General features: G+C 39.9%; 2 protein-coding genes across 4 annotated transcripts in view; one reads left to right on the plus strand and one right to left on the minus strand.

Moving 5' to 3' along the window:
• MCF2L2 (MCF.2 cell line derived transforming sequence-like 2) overlaps window positions 1-18,784 on the minus strand; it is a 293,647-nt gene that overhangs the window by 255,550 nt on the left and 19,313 nt on the right. For all 3 annotated transcript variants that reach the window (XR_009262037.1, XM_058730623.1, XM_058730622.1), the window contains exon 2: window positions 1,093-1,176. Coding sequence is in view for 2 of the 3 variants with exons in the window: in XM_058730623.1 (XP_058586606.1) it covers window positions 1,093-1,176 (84 nt within the window). In the remaining variant the exon portion in view is untranslated. The remainder of the gene's footprint in view (window positions 1-1,092; window positions 1,177-18,784) is intronic.
• Window positions 4,215-13,217, plus strand: LOC131513014 (chromobox protein homolog 3-like). The gene is made up of 2 exons (XM_058732358.1): window positions 4,215-4,304; window positions 12,836-13,217. Exons 1-2 carry the CDS (start codon window positions 4,215-4,217, stop codon window positions 13,202-13,204), a joined length of 459 nt encoding a protein of 152 aa, XP_058588341.1. The 3' UTR covers window positions 13,205-13,217.

Genomic DNA, 18,784 nt, shown 5'->3' on the forward strand with positions numbered 1-18,784 from the left:
CAGGTAGAAATAAAAAAAATGAGGACTCTGCTTATGGAGCTTTCAGTAACTATATGAGCAGTGATCAATGTGGAGGAAAGACCAGAGAATTCCCCAGAATGTCTGGATTGTGTAAGATGTCCCCACCCAGGATGTGACTCATGGATGGGAGAGGTATCCCAATAACGGAGACTGCATTTCCCTCAAACTCGGTAGGATAAAGATTTTGGAGCAGATTAAATATGATTTAGAGAAAGGAAAGAAATGCGACTTTTTTTTTTACATCCCATGTTGTAGAGTTAAATTCATACCAACTACATACTCTCCGAAATGGAACTAAGGTGGCTTTGTTGCTTTTTTTCAGAACAGATGTAAAGATGAGGAAAGTGACTTGCCATCTATTCCTCTGTGACATGTGCTAAGGACAACTAATTTCATGCCATGCTTCCAAGACAGGTCTAAATATAATTCAGGGTTTGGTATGTACCTCCAGTTTCAGTAATGAAAGTCACGTCACAATTAGCTAAGTGAGTAAGAAAGAAGAGTGTTCTGGTAATGACAGCTTCTCAGGGTTGTGCCTAGGCTCAGAAAATTTCTAGCCTCTTCTGAACATTAGCCTCTCTTTACTCCCAAATGTTCAATGGAAATCAATGCACTAAAATTAGGTCCATAAGAGCTAAGAATAAAAGACAAATCTCTCAAAGAACAAATAACCTCACCAGTGCTCATGAACCCTCAAAACCAAACTCTCTAAAGGTTGGATCTTGGAAAAATATCCAAGAAGAATATTGGGAAAATGTCATGATGGCAGCTGATAACAATAGCCATTTCTTTTTCCTTCCTCAAAATCTTTTTGGCTCTGTTCTTTACAACCTCAAAGAAATGTACTCCCTTAGGAAAGATTAAATGACACCCAACAGCAACAGGAATGATATCTCTGAGATCTACCCTCCTCCAGATGGACATTTCTCAGTTCATTCTAGGTCTGAGAGAGGCTTAAGACTTGGGTGTACTGTTCATTAAGGTTCATTAAGATTTGCGTGTACTGGGCCCTCCCGACAAGACCCCTGCCCCCACAACAAAATCTAAAATACAAATTAATTTGCCCCTTACCTGAGAGAATGGCAAACTGTCTGTGAAGTTGTTCAATTATATCCACTGCCACCAAAGGCCTGATTTCCTGTTGCATGATTTCATCTGCACAAATGAAATACAAATTAGGTTAAATCCTTGTAAATTACAAAGAGAATTTTAAAAGGAAGAAATGGAAGCTTCACTACTCAGGAAATCTGGGACTTATCAAAATATGGTTATACGCACACTATTCTCTTGCACACTTGATTCCTGAGATGCAGAAATGGATCTGGGTTTTGTGTGGTTTGCAGCTTATACCCATGAGCACAGAAGCACACTTCTAGAGCCTCTCCCAAGGTTTTAGGAGGGACCAGTGCAAGGAAGGGGCCCTGAAGTTTAAGCTTAGGTAGCTTCACAATATACCTGCTAGGATGGTCTCATTATCAAGGCAGGTACTCAGGTATCTGCCTACTCCTTTAGGTCTGAGGACATTTTAAATACAAACAACATAAACCATCAGAGTTCATCTCAAGCTGGGTCATAAAATCAATCTGAGATTTATGAAGGTTCTTTGCTTTTGTTTCCTTCCCTCCCTAATTCCTTCCTTTTTGCCTCCCTCCTTAGTTACCTCCATGCCTTTTTATTTTTTCCCCTTCCAGAATACTTCAAGGGGACTCTTCCCACTGCCAAGCACGTTTAAGGAAGCACTTCCCCATTTTGCTGATTAAAGATGCTCCGTACTGAATAAAGAGGTACATATTTTCAAGGCAAAAATTCAAATCGTTCAAGCACAAACCTACAAATGTCCTCTAACCCTAAGAGTGATCTATAGGCCCTATGATTTGTATTCTATCCATTCGGGAAAAAGAGATTAGAGAAGGGAGAAGACTGAATGGAAATCCTTCACCTGGGCTGAAAAGAGAAAGGCATTTTCAACTCTCACTGCCTAAGATATTATTATCCTCATTTAACTGTTTCCCAGGGAATCTCAAAAAATGAACTGGTTATTGTTTCTACAGCATTTAAACATCAAGTTAGATTAAGGGATGAGTCAAACAGTCTTGTACATTGATGCTAAATAGGAATCTCCCATTGATTCAGCCTGGAGTTGGGGTAACGTTTTGATATTTCAATGTTGACCAATCAGAAGGTTATATTAGGGAAGCTCCTCCCAGAGCCTTGGTTTCCACTTCTCAGCTTTTGTGTGAAGGTTCAAGGAGATGACACTTATGGGATGTACATAGTAGATGCTCAGCAAATGCTAGTTATATCCCTTGATCTGGAAAGGCCTTTCCCATATATGCTTTCTGAAAGTCTTGTTAGGCTGGGGGCAAGTGCCAACTTAAATGCCAAGACCCTTTTCAATGAATTCTTTCACTCTCTCTGGAGGAAAGCAGGTAAACCCAGGCCAGAGCTCCTTTATCCCTCCTTCGTCTTTCCACCCTGATTTCACTAAAAATTCACTAATTTCCTGTTTCACTGTTAATTTTGGTGGATGCAATAATGGTACTGTAGTTCTACTTGGCAAAAAGGGAGGGCCTTCTCTGTTTTATACATGAACTAAAGTATCTAACAATAACATAAGCCTAAGATCTGATTAAAAATGCTCAGGCACTACCCCCTACCAAAAATGTATGGGGCAAGAGGAGGGGGAGATGAAACCAGACTGACAAATGTGGATAATTGTTGAAGTTGGTTGATGGGTCCATGAGAGTTCATTGTATAATTCTTGTGCATATGTTTCAAATTGTTCATAACAAAATGTAAGTTACAAATGGACACCAACATAGAAAATTTAAGCAGAAATAGGAGTTACATAATGGAAGAGTTTTTCAGAATATAATCTCCCAGTGGTCTGGGAAAGTGGCATATTCAAAAATAGAGCTGGGTTATTATTTTTTCATGCCTGAGGGAGCATATTTAAGAGATAATGACCCCAAAGAAAAACCAAGATTATAAAATATATCGTTATTGTACCTCAATATTTGAGGTGTGCTTTTGACATTTTAAGGAGGTAAGAGCTGAAAATGGACAACAGAAGTGAGTTAAGCCAACCATCCCCCAACCCATCTCATTTTTTAAGTGAAGAAATGGAGACCCAGAGAGATTCTGACCCTGCCTGTGGTCATCTAATTTAAGCATGGAGGTGGGGTCAGCCTGGGATCACCTGACTCTAAGAGGGCAAATCTCAGCCTTCTGTGATGGGATTCCCAGACCCTTGGTCTTCCAGAGCACTGTCTTTGACCACTGCTGACAGGATAACTAATGTCTCTCGTGGGAATCTGTAGAGGTCTGCATAGCCTTTCAACAGAGACCATTCCCACCTGAGGTTACCAAATGAACAGGACTAAAATTTAGAATTTGTTTTTCAAGCATAGAAATGAGCTGGTTTGCCTTTGCTGAAAGAGCTTGGCCCCCAGCCAGGGAGAGATAGGGTTATCCTTGAAGATTTCCCAGCAAAGTAGGTTCATGACCCCATCTGGCTGGCTGCAACAGATCATGTGAGTTTCTCAGACTCAGGGCTGACCCAGAGCATGGAGATGACCTCAGACACACCCAGCTTTTAGTGATGCCTGACATCTATGGGCCTGTTGGAATAGGGGCAAGGTTGGTTCAGCCCCAAAGAGACATAAAAAACCAGGCCTGCTGCTGGAGGGCCTTGCTCTCCACTGCTCCATAGATGGGGTTGGGAAGCTCTTTAGTCTAAAGGAACACCTTCCTCTGCAGTGGGAAAGAACCCAGACAGCCCTTCCCCCACATGGGAAGGGCCGTTTCTGCCAACTTCTAGCTAGGCTGCCAGAGCAAGAACACTCTGAGTCTCAGTGTCCTCTGTTGTGAAATGGCTTTTCCTTCTCTAGAAATAGTTGAGCCTGAGTAGTGATAACCCACCGAAGTGGTGGTCCCTGATGCACTTTGCCTGGCCCCTTGGTCCTGCGTGGAGGCTTCCTGTTTGCTGCTTGCTATTTTTGATGTACCTGGATTAGGCAGAAGCTTATCTCTTTCAACCCTCATAAGGCAAGGGGAGGTGATCATTCAACATCAACACAATTTCTATCCTGCACAAAGTTACAAATAGATCAGGGAAAAACTTGTCCCTTTTCTATCCCTGATAAGTATACAGGCGTGAGATTGTATGCTACCCAGGACCCACAGTTCCAGAGATGCAGAAGGCATCAAAGTTGCACAAACAGCCTCCTAGGTGGTGGAATAACAGCCTAGTACATCCCATGGAAACTCAGCTTAGGAAGGCAGTAAGCAACACCCCTGTGTCGTCCACTGCCCAGTCTGAGAGAGCAATGCAGGCTCTGGGGCAGGACCGTTCCTACTGATTGCACCCATCCTCACGGCAGAGGGCAGGGAACTGCTGATAACGGCTTTATGCAGTCTGAGTTTGCAACTGATCAGGAATAAAGGGAGTAAAACCCTCAGACTCCCACTCCGGCTGTTCTGAAAGTTCAGTCACACTGGGATTTAAAAGTATGGTCTGAAGAGAAAAAGAACCAGATTGCTAAATAAGTAAGTTAGGGGAACAAAGTGTGGTCTGGACCGAAGAGGGAAGGCAGCCCCAATTTTGACGGACCTTGCCACATTTCTACTTTGCCAAGAGAATCTGGTGAACAGAAAAAAATGGAAGAGTCTGCCACTTAGGTGGACTAGGAATGGGTCCAGGATCCCCAGTCTCAGTCTCTGTGCAGCACACACTTCTCTGCTAGTAACACTAATGAACACCAGCTGTGAGCTGGCCCTGACAATGCACCTCACAGATTAACTCATTTAATCGGTCGGATAATGACAGTAAAGGAATGCACCTTTTCACTAAAATGAACCTCCTCCCACCCACCCCGCCCTCTCACCCCCACAACTAGACCAGACTTGACTGCCAGGAAAACACTTGTAGACCAACAGCTCTAAGAAATCAGTTGCCAGGCTGGTAGGAAGGGCCATCCCATGGGGTCACGCATTTCACTTCTCTTATTGGCCAGGTCAGAAATAACACAAACCCATTTTCCTTCTTTTACTGGGCCCTGTATGAGAGCAATGGTTAGCACAAATCATAAGACTTAGTATTGAAGTCTTGTCCATAAATTAGCAATGAATAAAAGGCATGTGAAAAGCAGATGGAAGATTTTTTTAAAGGAGAAATCTAGAATTTTAATAGCAAGAACACTGAAAAATGTCCAATTTCCTACCAGTCAAATAATGCAATTAAAACAATAATGGAATACCTCATTCATCCATAAAATAACTGAGACTCTAACACCCAGTCCTGGGGTTTTGTTGGAAAACTAATACATGTACATGACCTTGGAGTGTGAAGCTGGTAGATCCCTTTTAGAAAGTGGTTTCACAATATTTTATCCAGTGATTATTGTGTAGTTACATACCAAACCCTTTATATGCAGCATCTCATTTAATCCTCAAAACAATGCTAAGGGTGATATTGAACTAGATTTGCTCATCCAAGGTCAATCAAGGTCATCCAAGCTCATCCAAGGTCAAGCAGAGCCAGAATTTGAACCCATCTCATTCTGAACTCCAAAGCCCAACATCTTAACCATTGCAATACAGAGTTTCAATACACAGTCATTAAAATCTTCAAAATCTTTTATTCATTCATCTAATATCTGGAAATTTAGGCCAAGAAAATAGTAAAATGAAAATGTTATACATAAAAAAGGTAGACTGGAAATACTATTTATAAGAGTAAAGAGATGAAAGCATTCATTATATAATTATGAAGACCATCTCCACAGAAAAAGATTTAAAATATAATATCAAGGACATAAAAACTATATGTGAGGTGAGACTGCAGACAAGTTAAAAAAAGAAGAAGAAAGTATGTGGTGTATTTGTGCACATGTGTGTGAGCATATGAGAAAAGAATACTTGAAATAGTTGTGTTAGAGTAACGGAATCATATTGTTCTTACCCACTTAGCTTACATACAGAAAAATATGTTCTGGTAGCCTTTATTTTTTATGCTAATAGGACTTTATTGAAGTACAATTTACATGCAGCACAACGCACAGATCCTCAGTGTACAGTTTCATGTATTCTGATAAATATATACACTCACGTAACCATCAAACAGATCAAGATATGGAACATTTCCATCACCCCAAAAGCTTCCTTGTGACCCCTGCCCCAGACCCCACACTGTTGGGAGCTCCACATTCCACAGCCCTCCCTCTCATAAATACATGTGTTAAAGACCACATGGGTGGCTCTGTCACTCGTGATCCAGTGCTCAGGGCTGGCAGGGCAGCCCCACACACCTACACTTTTAACACTACTGGAGACCCAGGGAAATCCTTCTCCACATCTCTTGATCTATATCCTTAAAAGAAAGGACGTCTGCATCCAATGCTATGACGGTTTGTGGGTTGTACCACTGCTCGTATCAGGGACAGACACTGCTTCCGAGCGCTGGGAGGACTGGAGCAGCGGAAGTGCTTAGGTAAGAGAAAAGACAAATTAATGAACATGTCAAATCCTCCCTCTCACATGGTGTGAATGTTGTAGATTCGTATATAATGAAATATCTGCCCAGTCCTACCAATCATCAACCTTCTTTCTCCCTTCTTTTTTAATTTTTTTTGACGTTTTTATTTATTTTTGAGAGACAGAGCATAAGTGGGGGAGGAGCAGAGAGAGAGGGAGACACAGAATCTGAAGCAGGCTCCAGGCTCTGAGCTGTCAGCACGGAGCCCCCACGCAGGGTTGGAACTCATGAACTGTGAGATCATGACCTGAGCCGAAGTTGGGTGCTTAACTGACTGAGCCACCCAGGGGCCCCCAACCCTCTTTCTTCTTTCTATTTCATGATGCAAATACATATATTCAAAATGTGAATTCCTTGAATCCAATTACAACATTTTACTTAGATCACTTTTTTAAAGAGTTCTTTTTTATTATTTATTTATTTGTTTGTTTTTACCGTTTTTTTAATTTTATTTTTTGAGAGACAGAGACAGAGTGCTAGTTGGGGAGGGGCAGAGAGAGAGGGATACACAGAATCTGAAGCAGGCTCCAGGCTCTGAGCTATCAGCGCACAGAGCCCTACATGGGGCTCAAACCTACAAACTGTGAGATCATGACCTGAGCTGAGGTCAGATGCTTAACTAAGCCACCCAGACGCCCCTAGATCACTTTTTTTTTTTTAATTTTTTAACTTATTTTGAGAGAGAGTGGGGGGGGGGGGGGCAGAAAGAGAGGGAGACACAGAATCTGAAGCAGGCTCCAGGCTCTGAGCTACCAGCGCAGAGCCCAAAGTGGGGCTCAAACTCAAGTGTGAGATCATGACCTGAGCCAAAGTCGGACGCTCAGCTGACTGACCCACCCAGGCGCCCCCTACTTAGATCACATTTTAGATCACTGCTGTCAACAGAGCTCAAATTATGTGAAAATCTCAGTTATAACAACAGTGCTTTTCCTAACATAAAGGCAAGAAAAAATATATATTTTATGGATTAATTAGTGATTTACAGATTACAGATATCTTCATTACCCATCCAAATTTCATAGGGCCATCAACACAACACTCAGAAACACAATAATTCAATTTTTTTCATCTTTGCTATTTTCTGAATTTTACTCATATAAAAACCACAGCTTTCTACACATTTTAATTTTGTTCTTATGAGAGTATGTTTATAAGGTAGGTGGGAAAATAAAACATGTTTTATTTAACTGTGGCATGTGGGCCTCCTTTTGTACTCTTGTCCCAGTCTCTGTCGGCAATGCCTGTTTAAAACTACTTTGAAAACTGATAAGATATTACTAAGCATAGCATTTCTGTTTTTTAATATTTATCCAAATCCCTTTACTCCTTTTTCTTTCCCTCACAAAATTGATACATTTTTTTAAAGCTCCTTAATTTCTGCTGACATTTCACATCGTACCCTTGTAGGAGACAAGCACTGCAGAGATGGAAGTTTCTATGTGACGAGTTTCCTTAGCAACAAGAGCTGGAGATGTCATTTCCCCGTAGCCCTTCATAACTAGAGGAGAGGTGAACCAGGCTCTGCTGCCTGGGGTATTCTGAATAAAAAGCAATCAAGGCCCTGGAGGAAATTCAGAAAATCTGTGAAAATACTTAATCCCTCCTTTTCCCATAAGGCTCTTCTGTTTCACCACTGGGTTTCAAGTACCCCCACCTGCATTTTAATCAATACCCCACCCTCAGCCGTGCTTCTCAAATTATAATCAATATATAAATCACATGGGCTTTAAAACGCAGATTCTGATTTAGTAGGCCTAGAGCCAAGCATTTCTAACAAGCTCTCCTGATGCTGCTGATTCAACAGAGAAGCAAGCACAACACTGATTCCAAGGCCTTAGACTATGCTTGCTTGGTCCTTTCCTGATGCTTTTGAAAATGCAGGTCAGGAGAAAAAAAAAAAGGATTTATTTGGGTTGTTCGCTGTCTGCTTCTCTTATCATTCAATAAAAATAATCATCGCTATGTGTTGAAAGTGTTCTTGAAACTGAGGCCCAGATGGTGTAAATTTTCCCTTCTGTGCTGACTGTGAGGTCTGTACCCTGGGAAAGAAGCCAACCCTGGTTTGAAAACCTGCTTAGTTCTCCTTCCAGCACACCTCAAGCCCTGCCCCATTGCCCAGGATGGGCTCCTTCATGCCTATACCCTCTTGTTCTTGACCCGCTCCTATCCCTGGATTCAGGGAAGTTTACTGTCTGGAAGCAGTGTCTTGGGCAAAACAATACAATATGGTACAATAGGAGGTGAGAAGACCTGATATGAGTAATAATCATTTAACATAGCATTCTTCCAAACGTTTCTCCACTTTCCTTCTAAAGCTCCTAGACAAAAAAAAAATCTTAATACAAAGAAATAAAAATGGTAGAATTTGAGAAATTTTAGCAATATGATGGATAAACAATTTAATTTTTGTTTAAGAAAAACTTCTGGAACCTCTGGCAAAATTTCCTTCCTTCCTCTCTCGATTCATTCATTCATTCATTCATTCATTCATTCAGGTGTGGAAGCAGAATTAAAAGAACTGGACTTGCATCCCAGCTCTGACACTACCCAGTCCCTCCATCTTCAGGGTCTCCCTCTGTAAAATGGGAATGAATAAAAATTGGAGGGCTGTTGTGAGGATTAATACTACCATTTATTGAACACTTAACTACTGGGCACTTTGCTACATGTTTCACATACATTTTCTAACTTAACTAATTAAAATCACATGTGAAAACAGTTTGTGTATAAGAGATTCAATAGATGCTAATTAAATTTATCATTCAGTCCTCTGAGCTATATGATCCCAAGGATGCCACAATAGGTTTCTCACAAACACCCATGTTATTGCCATGCATTGGTGGTTTGCTTTGAATTTCTGCTCATGAACTCCCCTTGTTGACCTTCCTCTTTCACTATGAAATAAGTCTGACAGAATTTGTTTTGAGTTCAGAAGGACTCAGGAGCAAAACAGAGATTAGAATTAGGTCAAAATATAAATAAATATGTAGAATATGATAAAAGTGGCATTTCACATGAGGACAGGGAGAGATTATTGAACATGTAGTGTCAGGTCAATCTACTAGCCACCAAAAGACATCAAGTTTAGTGACTAAGAGCATCACCTCTGGTACCACAATGCCTAAGTTCAAATCTTGGCTCTGCCATTTACAGTCGATTAATCTTTTTTTAATTTTTTTTTAACGTTTATTTATTTTTGAGACATAGAGAGACAGAGCATGAACGGGGGAGGGTCAGAGAGAGGGAGACACAGAATCTGAAACAGGCTCCAGGCTCTGAGCTGTCAGCACAGAGCCCGACGCGGGGCTTGAACTCACAGACCGCGAGATCATGACCTGAGCCGAAGTCAGCCGCTTAACCAACTGAGCCACCCAGGCGCCCCTACAGTCGATTAATCTTAAGCAAGTTGCTGGACTTCCCTGTGCCTTAATTTCTTGGTCTGAAAATGGGGAAAATTATAATACATCCACCTGATATAACTGTTGTAAGAACGTAGTTAATATAGCTAGAGAGCTTTAAAAAATTCCTGGTATATGGTAAGTGCTATGTAAGGTTATTTTCTTATTGTCAAAATGTTTAAGTGTATCCATATTTCACTTCTTGCCAAAAGAATAAATTCCAGTCACATTAAATAATGAAACTATAAACTCCAATATGAAGCCCACCCAAATTAAATAATTAAACCATAAAAATACTAGAAGAAAATATAGGAGGGTATTTTTACAATAATGGAATTAGAACAGCTTACCAAAGTATGACAGAAATACCAATAAGAAAAGACTGATAAAGTTAATTTAAAAACTACTTTGGCAGGGCAAACACACCTTGAACAAACTCAAAAAAATGGCAACAAATTGGAAAATTCACAGCACATGTGGTAATAAAAGGCTTATCTTCCTAGAACATAAAGAGCAACAGTGGGCTGGCTGGTGCCCCCCTCCCAAGAGATATGGCCATGTCCTAATCCCAGTACCTGTGAACGTTACCTTATGTGGAAAAGGGGTCTTTGCAGATGTGATTAACTTAAGGCTCTTGAGGAAGAGCCCATTTTGAATTATCCGGGTGGGCCCAGAATGCAATCATATACATTCTTATAAGAGAGGGAAACAGGGGCGCCTGGGTGGCGCAGTCGGTTAAGCGTCCGACTTCAGCCAGGTCACGATCTCGCGGTCCGTGAGTTCGAGCCCCGCGTCAGGCTCTGGGCTGATGGCTCGGAGCCTGGAGCCTGTTTCCGATTCTGTGTCTCCCTCTCTCTCTGCCCCTCCCCCGTTCATGCTCTGTCTCTCTCTGTCCCAAAAATAAATAAAAAACGTTGAAAAAAAAATTAAAAAAAAACAAAAGAGAGAGGGAAACAGAGGAGAAGACCAGGTAAAGATGAAAAATGAGATTGGAATCCAGCAGTCACAAGCCAAGACAGGCCTGGAGCCACCAGAGCCTGAAAGAGACAAGAAAATAAATTTTCCCTATAGCCCCTAGAAAGCTACACCTTAATTTTGGACTTCTGGTCTCTAGAACTATGAGATAATAAATTTCTGCTGTTTTAGGCATTAAATCTGTGCTTACTTGTTATAGCAGCCACATGAAACAAGCACAAACTAAAAACAGATAATTCATGGAATAAATACAGCCAATGAATTGATGTAAGACTGCAGTAATGGTCAGAAAGGCCAGTTAGACACTCCCAAAACTTACATTAAGATACTCAAATTTTCATTGCTATCTTGAATCACAGACAGAATAAAATAATTGACAGCTAAAGCATATAGGCAAGTATTTCACAACCTTTTACAGTGGGGATACAAAAAGAAAAGCAACAATGTGTATGTAATGCTGTGAGTTTAGAATCCAGAAATTCTTCATAATCTTCTTTCAAGTCACTTCTTCTCCTCACTGCTAACAAAACCGTAAAGCCCTTATGACTCAACCTTAATAAAAACTCAGGGCAATAATTTACACTTGAATTCAAGCCCTGTGGGACTTGTGTGCATGCACAGGCAAGTACCTATGTGTTTTAAGAATGGAAAGCAAAATCTGATTAACAAGTTGTTCGTTCTTAAGTAGCAAATACATAGTACCCCTTGCCTTTCATAACACAGTATATGTATTATATCCTATATAAGTGTATGGTATATAGTATAAGCATGAATTCAGAAAGTATCCTGCAACAATGATGATCTCTATTCAGTAATTCCCCTCTCTTGAAGAAATAGGTTCCAAATATAAGTAAAGAGTAATGAGGGAGACAAAGACAGTTGTTTAATCACTTTTCCTAGCCTGTGATCCAAGGGGAATGAATGTATTATAAACATTTTCACGGCCAAAAAAAAAAAAGGGGGGGGTGTAACTATAAAAAAAAAAAAAAAAAGCCCATCCATAAAAGAAGCAGTCTTAGAAACAAGTAGTTGCTTCAGCTCTTAGAGAATGTCTTACTGGCTTCCAAATACATGTAAGGCATACTTATACTTAGAAACGCTGTTCCTTCTCACCCAGCCCACTGAAGGGAAGTGTTTTTTTTTCTTTTTTCTACTCTTAAACCACCAGTCTGTTATTAGTTCATATGTTTTCAGTGAAATCTTAGCATTTCGGATTTAATATTTTTTTTTCAGACACTTTTCTTCAGTACCATGAGTTTCATTACCTGGATTCATATTTTCATTTTACAAAAGCAACATATGTTTGTTATCTTTCAAAGTAAAAAATACGGTTCCTCGCAGCCGCCTGGAGCGGGCGGTGCCACCCCTCCCCCGCCAGCGGCTGCCCGGCCCTCCTCCCCCTCGGATGTGGCTGGGGCTTGAGGAGTCAGGGCTGGGGACGCAGCAGACCCGGGACCCGGAGCAGCTCGGAGGCGGTGAATAATAGCCCTTCAAGTCTGAAAAAAAAAAAAAAAAAAAAAGACCTCCAGTAAAACCACAATGCAAAAAAAGGGAATGAAACAGAAGGGAAAGAGTAAAAAAGTAGAAGAGGCAGAGCCTGAAGAATCTGGTGGAAAAAGTACAGACCTGTAATGAATGGGAAGGCGGGGCATTTCCTGCAGTGGAAGGGATTTACAGATACTGACAATACTTGGGAACCTGAAGAAAATTTAGATTGTCCAGAGTTACTTGAAGCATTTCTTTTCTGTTGTTGTTTATTTTTGAGAGAGACAGAGAATGAGTGGGGGAGGGGCAGAGAGAGACACACACACACAATGCGAAGCAGGCTCCAGGCTCCCAGCTATCAGCGCAGAGCCTGATGCAGGGCTCAAACCCACGAACCCAGAGATCATGACCTGAGCCAAAGTCTGACACTCAACCGACTGAGCCACCTGGCGCCCCTGAAGCATTTCTTAATTCTCGAAAAGCTGGTAAAGAAAAAGATGGCACAAAAAGAAAATCTTTATCTGACAGTGAATCTGATGATAGCAAGTCAAAGGAGAAAAGAGATGGTGCTGAGAAACGCAGAGCCTTTACCAGAGGTCTTGATCCTGAACGAATAATTGGTGCCACATACAGCAGTGCAGAATTAATGTTCCTCATGAAACGGAAAGATTTAGATGACGCCCACTCGGTGCTGGCAAAAGAGGCAAATATGAAGTGTCCTCAAATTGTAATTGCTTTTTATGAAGAGAAACTAACTTGGCATTCTTATCCAGAAGATGAAGCTCGGTAATTGTTTCCATTGCTTCATATATATATATATATATACACACACACACACACACACACATACATGTATATATAATCTGAAATAAAATATTATATATATTTATATATAAATATATAAAATAAATATAAATATAATCTGAAATAAAATAAAAAATACAACTAAACCAAAGCAAGAAAAATAAAACTCCTTATCACTCCTTCACCCCAAATTAAATAAGTATCTCATATATGTATACCTAGACATACATGCTTTTAAAATAGATTCATACTTACACATTGCATATTACAACCTGATTTTTTTCAGACTATTTGGTCATCTCTCTTCAACATGAATTTTTTGATAAATAGCCATCTACAATATTGTTAATGGCTGATTAATGCATTTTAAAAAGTCCTTTTAGCAAACTTGAGATAGTATTGCAAGTAAATGTTTTCAATGTAAAATTTGTTAGTTAAACCATTATTCCACCGAGAATGAGGATGAATACCAAAACAAAAATAAAAGAAAGGCATCATTGCTCTCACAGTACCTTGTTTTGCCATATATTCTAGCCTGATGCAACTTCCCAGGAAATGGTGGTAAGCCCTCATCTCTGCCTCTGTGATCCGCACAGAGGTGTAAGGCAAGTATCTGGGGTCTTGCTGCCCACACTTCCTGCACCAGGAGGCCATTGGATCCCAGGACACCGTGCCACTTTGCTTTCTCTTGGTTCCTCTCAGCACTGTACTCACATAAATGTGTTTAATCCCTTCTCTGAGCTAATCTCACTGAAGTTCATTCAAGGTCATTTCATTGCTAAGAGTTTATCCTTTGGATTGGTGAGTGCTCACAGGATTACAGGCCCAATAGTTACTGGATTTACTCATTTGGAGACAAAGGGAAACTGGAGGATGAGGAGGTGGGGTAGAGAGGGAAATCCTAGAGTCAATGAGAATCAGAATCTTTTTTTTCTTTTTTTCTTTTTTTTTTTTTTTTTAATTTTTTTTTCAACGTTTTTTATTTATTTTTGGGACAGAGAGAGACAGAGCATGAACGGGGGAGGGGCAGAGAGAGAGGGAGACACAGAATCCGAAACAGGCTCCAGGCTCCGAGCCATCAGCCCAGAGCCCGACGCGGGGCTCGAACCCACGGACCGCGAGATCGTGACCTGGTTGAAGTCGGACGCTTAACCGACTGTGCCACCCAGGCGCCCCCTTTTTTTTCTTTTTTAAAGGAATCACAATATGAGACATACATCAGGCCACTGGTGTATTATTCCAGGCCACAATCCTCCCTCCCTCTTTTCCAACCTGTCTAAACTTCAGAGGAATAAAATACAGAGACTTAAAACTACAGCCAGTAGACGTCACTATCTAGACAGGCAACATGGGTTGGTACAGGAAATGATCAGTGTTCAAGTCCTGAAGGAATGTAGAGTGTGTCCTGAACCACTTCTAAAGATCAGGTGCAAGTACAATATCATGATTCTAAAATGAAGGATGCTTTTTGTCTGTCATGATCTGACTAAGACCTCCCACCCGGGGCGCCTGGGTCGGTTAAGCGTCCGACTTCAGCCAGGTCACGATCTCGCGGTCCGTGAGTTCGAGCCCCGCGTCAGGCTCTGGGCTGATGGCTCGGAGCCTGGAGCCTGTTTCCGATTCTGTGTCTCCCTCTCTCTCTGCCCCTCCCCCGTTCATGCTCTGTCTCTCTCTGTCCCAAAAATAAATTAAAAATGTTGAAAAAAAAAATTAAAAAAAAAAAGACCTCCCACCCTTACTACCACTTGGAGAAAAGCAAGCTCACCTTTCAGAACTGTGCTATGCCAAGTGTGGTACACTCAGAAAGAGCCTGATTTTTCATAATGTATTTATCTTGGTTCTTCATGCTTAATGTTTTTGTTTAGTAATGTTATGCTCCAAGATTTAAGGAAAGGGCACAATATGAAATATCCAAAAAGTGATAAGTAAATTTATATATAAACTTCTAATTTTTATTTGTATATCTCAAGATAAAATTTGAGTAACACTTGCAATTAGCCAAGGAGAAACTGGAAACACTTTTCATAAAAAATAAATAGGAGCACCTCGGTGGCTTAGTAGTTTGAGCATCCAACTCTTGATTTTCACTCAGGTCACGATCTCACGATTGTGGGACCGGGCCCTGAGGAGGGCTCTATACTGAGCATGGAGCCTGCTTGGGATTCTCTCTCTCCCTCTCTCTCTCTGCCCCTCCCCCACTCATATTCTCTCTCTCTCTCTCTCTCTCTCTCTCTCTCTCTCTCTCTCTCTCTCGCTCTCTCTCTCTCTCAAAATAAATAAACATTTAAAAAGTAAAATTTAAACCAAATAAGTAAATAATAAATATTTATTTTTTAGGGAGAAGGTAAAATTGAGTATTATTGAAATACTCAAATCTGAAGTGTACATTTGAATGAGTTTTGACAAATGGATACATCCATGTAACCCACACTCCTTTCAAGATATAGAACATTTCCATCTATAGAAAGTACCTTCATGTCCCTTCCCAGCCAACCCTTGTTCCTAACTGCTAGGCAACCATCAAAGTGATTTTTCAATAGAGACTAGTCCTGCCTTTTAAAAAACTTCATATAATGTAACCATATAGTGTGTACTCTTGTGTCTAGGTTCTCTCAGGATAATGCTTTTCAGATTCACCCATGTTGTGTGTATCAGAAGTTCATTTATTTTTATTGCTGAGCTGTATCCCGTCTTATGGATGGTCACAGTTTGTCCATTTTCCTGCTTATAGACATTCAGGTTTTATCCCAATTTGGGCTGCTTGGAACATTCATGTAAAGGTCTTTGTGTAGACACACATTTGCATTTCTCTTGGCTAAATACCTATAAGTGGTATTGCTCAGTCAAAGGAGAGGTGTATATTTAATTTGTAAGAAACTGCCAAACGTTTCCCTGAATTGGTTATAGCAGAAAGTCCCTTAAGATTAGAGGCTGCTCTGTTTAGTAATCCTCTGTGCCAATTCTTTATTAGTGTTAACTGCATGTGAAGTACTTTAAGAAAAATACCTAAAAATTAAGAGGAAGAAATGTAATATAATTTGAGATGCTAAAACTTATGAAAGCTCTTTTTTTTTTTTTCTCCACCATTAGGTATTGTGAATATATTAACTCCAATTAAACACCAAGTCTGAAAGTCCTAATTACAGGGCAGCAAACAAGGCAATTTTTAAGCAACAGTTTGTTGTATATAGCCAAATTTCCCTCCAAAATGGTTGTGCCAGTTTATATTCCCACCAACAATATAGAAAGTGCCTGAGTCACCATATGGAGGCTCTTTCTCCTACTACATTAACTTTTTTACCCATTCATTCAGTTATGAATAGCCATGAATGCTTGGCTAGCATCACAACACCCACGAACATAAGAGCTATCTTTGTTAACCACATAAATCCACAATGGCAGTGTAAATGCAATTGCACACACGCAGCAATGACCTTAATTATATTTTTTGCAGTTTACAGAACTCTAGGGAGAGGGTAGACTGTAAAATCTTGGAAATTTTCTTTATTACATTTGAATCTCTTATATGAACAAGCTGTACAGATCTTACAAATCCTATAATCCATGCACTGACCTTTATCATTTCACCAAGATCAAATATCCAATAAAGGGCTACATTTTCTTTATTTTGAACAACAGATTCTGAAATAACTGGGTACTAGGTAACTCTTAGAAAAAAGCTGATTATTTCAATAGTAATAGCAATGGTAGATGAATATTTTCCCCATCTCCTCTCCCAACCCCCCAGCAAGAAACTACTATTATAGGTAGGGAAAAAAAAGTGCTTTTTTAGCTCTTCTAGGGGTGCCTGGGTGACCCAGTCGGTTAAGTATCTGACTTTGGCTCAGGTCATGATGTCACAGTTTGTGGGTTCAAGTCCCGCATCGGGCTCTGTGCTGATAGCTCAGAGCCTGGAGCCTGCTTTGGATTGTCTCCCTGTCTCATCCCCTCCCCCACTCTCCCACTCTCTCTCTCTCTCTCTCCAAATAAACATTGAAAATATATTTAAAATAATAATGATAATAATAATAATAATAATATCACCAAAAAGGGCTAACAATTACATTGCAGCTATTGTGCCATGCACTTAACATGCATTACTTCAAAATCCTATACGAGAAGTTCTCTCATTACCCCATTTGACATATGAGGAAGCAGATGATTCCAAATGCTGATAAAGAGATCTAGTAAAATCAAGAACCCCACACTCTGTTGATGCATCACTAAAATAGTATAAATTTCCCAGAAGGTAATTTGACCAAAATGTATTTTAAAACTCAATACTCATACTCATACTATTATTGATCCAATAATAAAATTTGCTAGAACTCTATGCTTTAAAAAAAATCTGGAATGTGTGAAATGTGTGCAAAGATTTCTGAACAAAGATGTTCCTTGGGGCTCCTGGGTGGTTTAGTCGGTTAAGCACTGGACACTTGAATTTGGCTCATGTCATGATCTCCCGGTTCCTGAGTTGGAGACCCACGTGGGCCCGTGCTGACAGTGTGGAGCCTGCTTGGGTTTCTTTCTCTCTCCCTCTCTATCTTCTCCTCCCCTGCTACTGCACTCTATCTCAAAATAAATACATAAACTTAAAAAAAAAAAGATTCTTCTTGCATTTTTGAAAAAATAACACTGACAAACTGGAAACAACCTATCTGACCAACACTAGGGCGATATTTAAAAATAAATTATGTTATAACCATGTAGTCAAAAATTATAAAATTATTAAAATGTTATTTATGGAAATGTTTTATAATATATGGAATTGTTTGTAATATAATTTAGTTTAATTTGTAGTATAGCTTTAAAAAGCAGAATAGAATTTATATAATTACATAAATAATATGTATGAGATATATCAAGAGAGATAGATCATATCATGTAAAATGATACAAATTGCCAAAGGAATGTGAAAATGCCAAAGGAAAAAACCTAGAACATATGCTCAAAGAGTAACTGTGACTGTAACTAGGAGATGGAATTGTTGACCTTCTTCTTTGTACTTTTCTGTCTTTTCCAAATATTATGCAACAAGCATGTATCTGTTTTCTGTATTTTTCTGTTTGGTAATGCTTTTTAAAATTTATTCTTAAACTGGTATACAGTATAATCCACTCTTGTTAGCATACAGTTCTAAGTTTTGACAAATGCATGGAGTCATTTAACCTTCACCACAATCAGGATAGGGAATAGTTGCCTCATCCCCTGTAGTCATGGCACCTCCTCCCCACCCTTAACCCCGGGCGACCACCCCATCCTAATTTACCTTTTCCAAATGCCATATAAATGAAATAATTTAGTTTGTACCTTTTTAGTCTGGTGTCTTTCTTTAGCATATGTATTTCAGATTTATTCATGCTGTTGTGTGTATCAATAATTCATTTCTTTTCATTGTTGAAGATTCCATTGTACAGATGTGCCACAAGTTGTTTATCCATTCCTCAGGGGAGAGACATTTGGGTTGTTTCCAGTTTTTAGTGATTAGAATTAGGCTGCTATAAGCATTTACACACAGATTCTTGTATGACCGTGTTTTCATTTCTCTTGGGGTAGGACTACTGGA

This window comes from Neofelis nebulosa, chromosome 5 (assembly GCF_028018385.1).
Source record: "Neofelis nebulosa isolate mNeoNeb1 chromosome 5, mNeoNeb1.pri, whole genome shotgun sequence".
Classification (NCBI taxonomy): domain Eukaryota; kingdom Metazoa; phylum Chordata; class Mammalia; order Carnivora; family Felidae; genus Neofelis; species Neofelis nebulosa.

Bases quoted from the DNA above. Each gene is read 5' to 3' on its own strand.
- LOC131513014 (XM_058732358.1), top strand. From the start codon at position 4,215: ATGCAGAAGGCATCAAAGTTGCACAAACAGCCTCCTAGGTGGTGGAAT. The intron at 4,305-12,835 runs GTAAGCAACACC...CCTGAGCCAAAG, and splicing joins AAACTCAGCTTAGGAAGGCA to TCTGACACTCAACCGACTGA.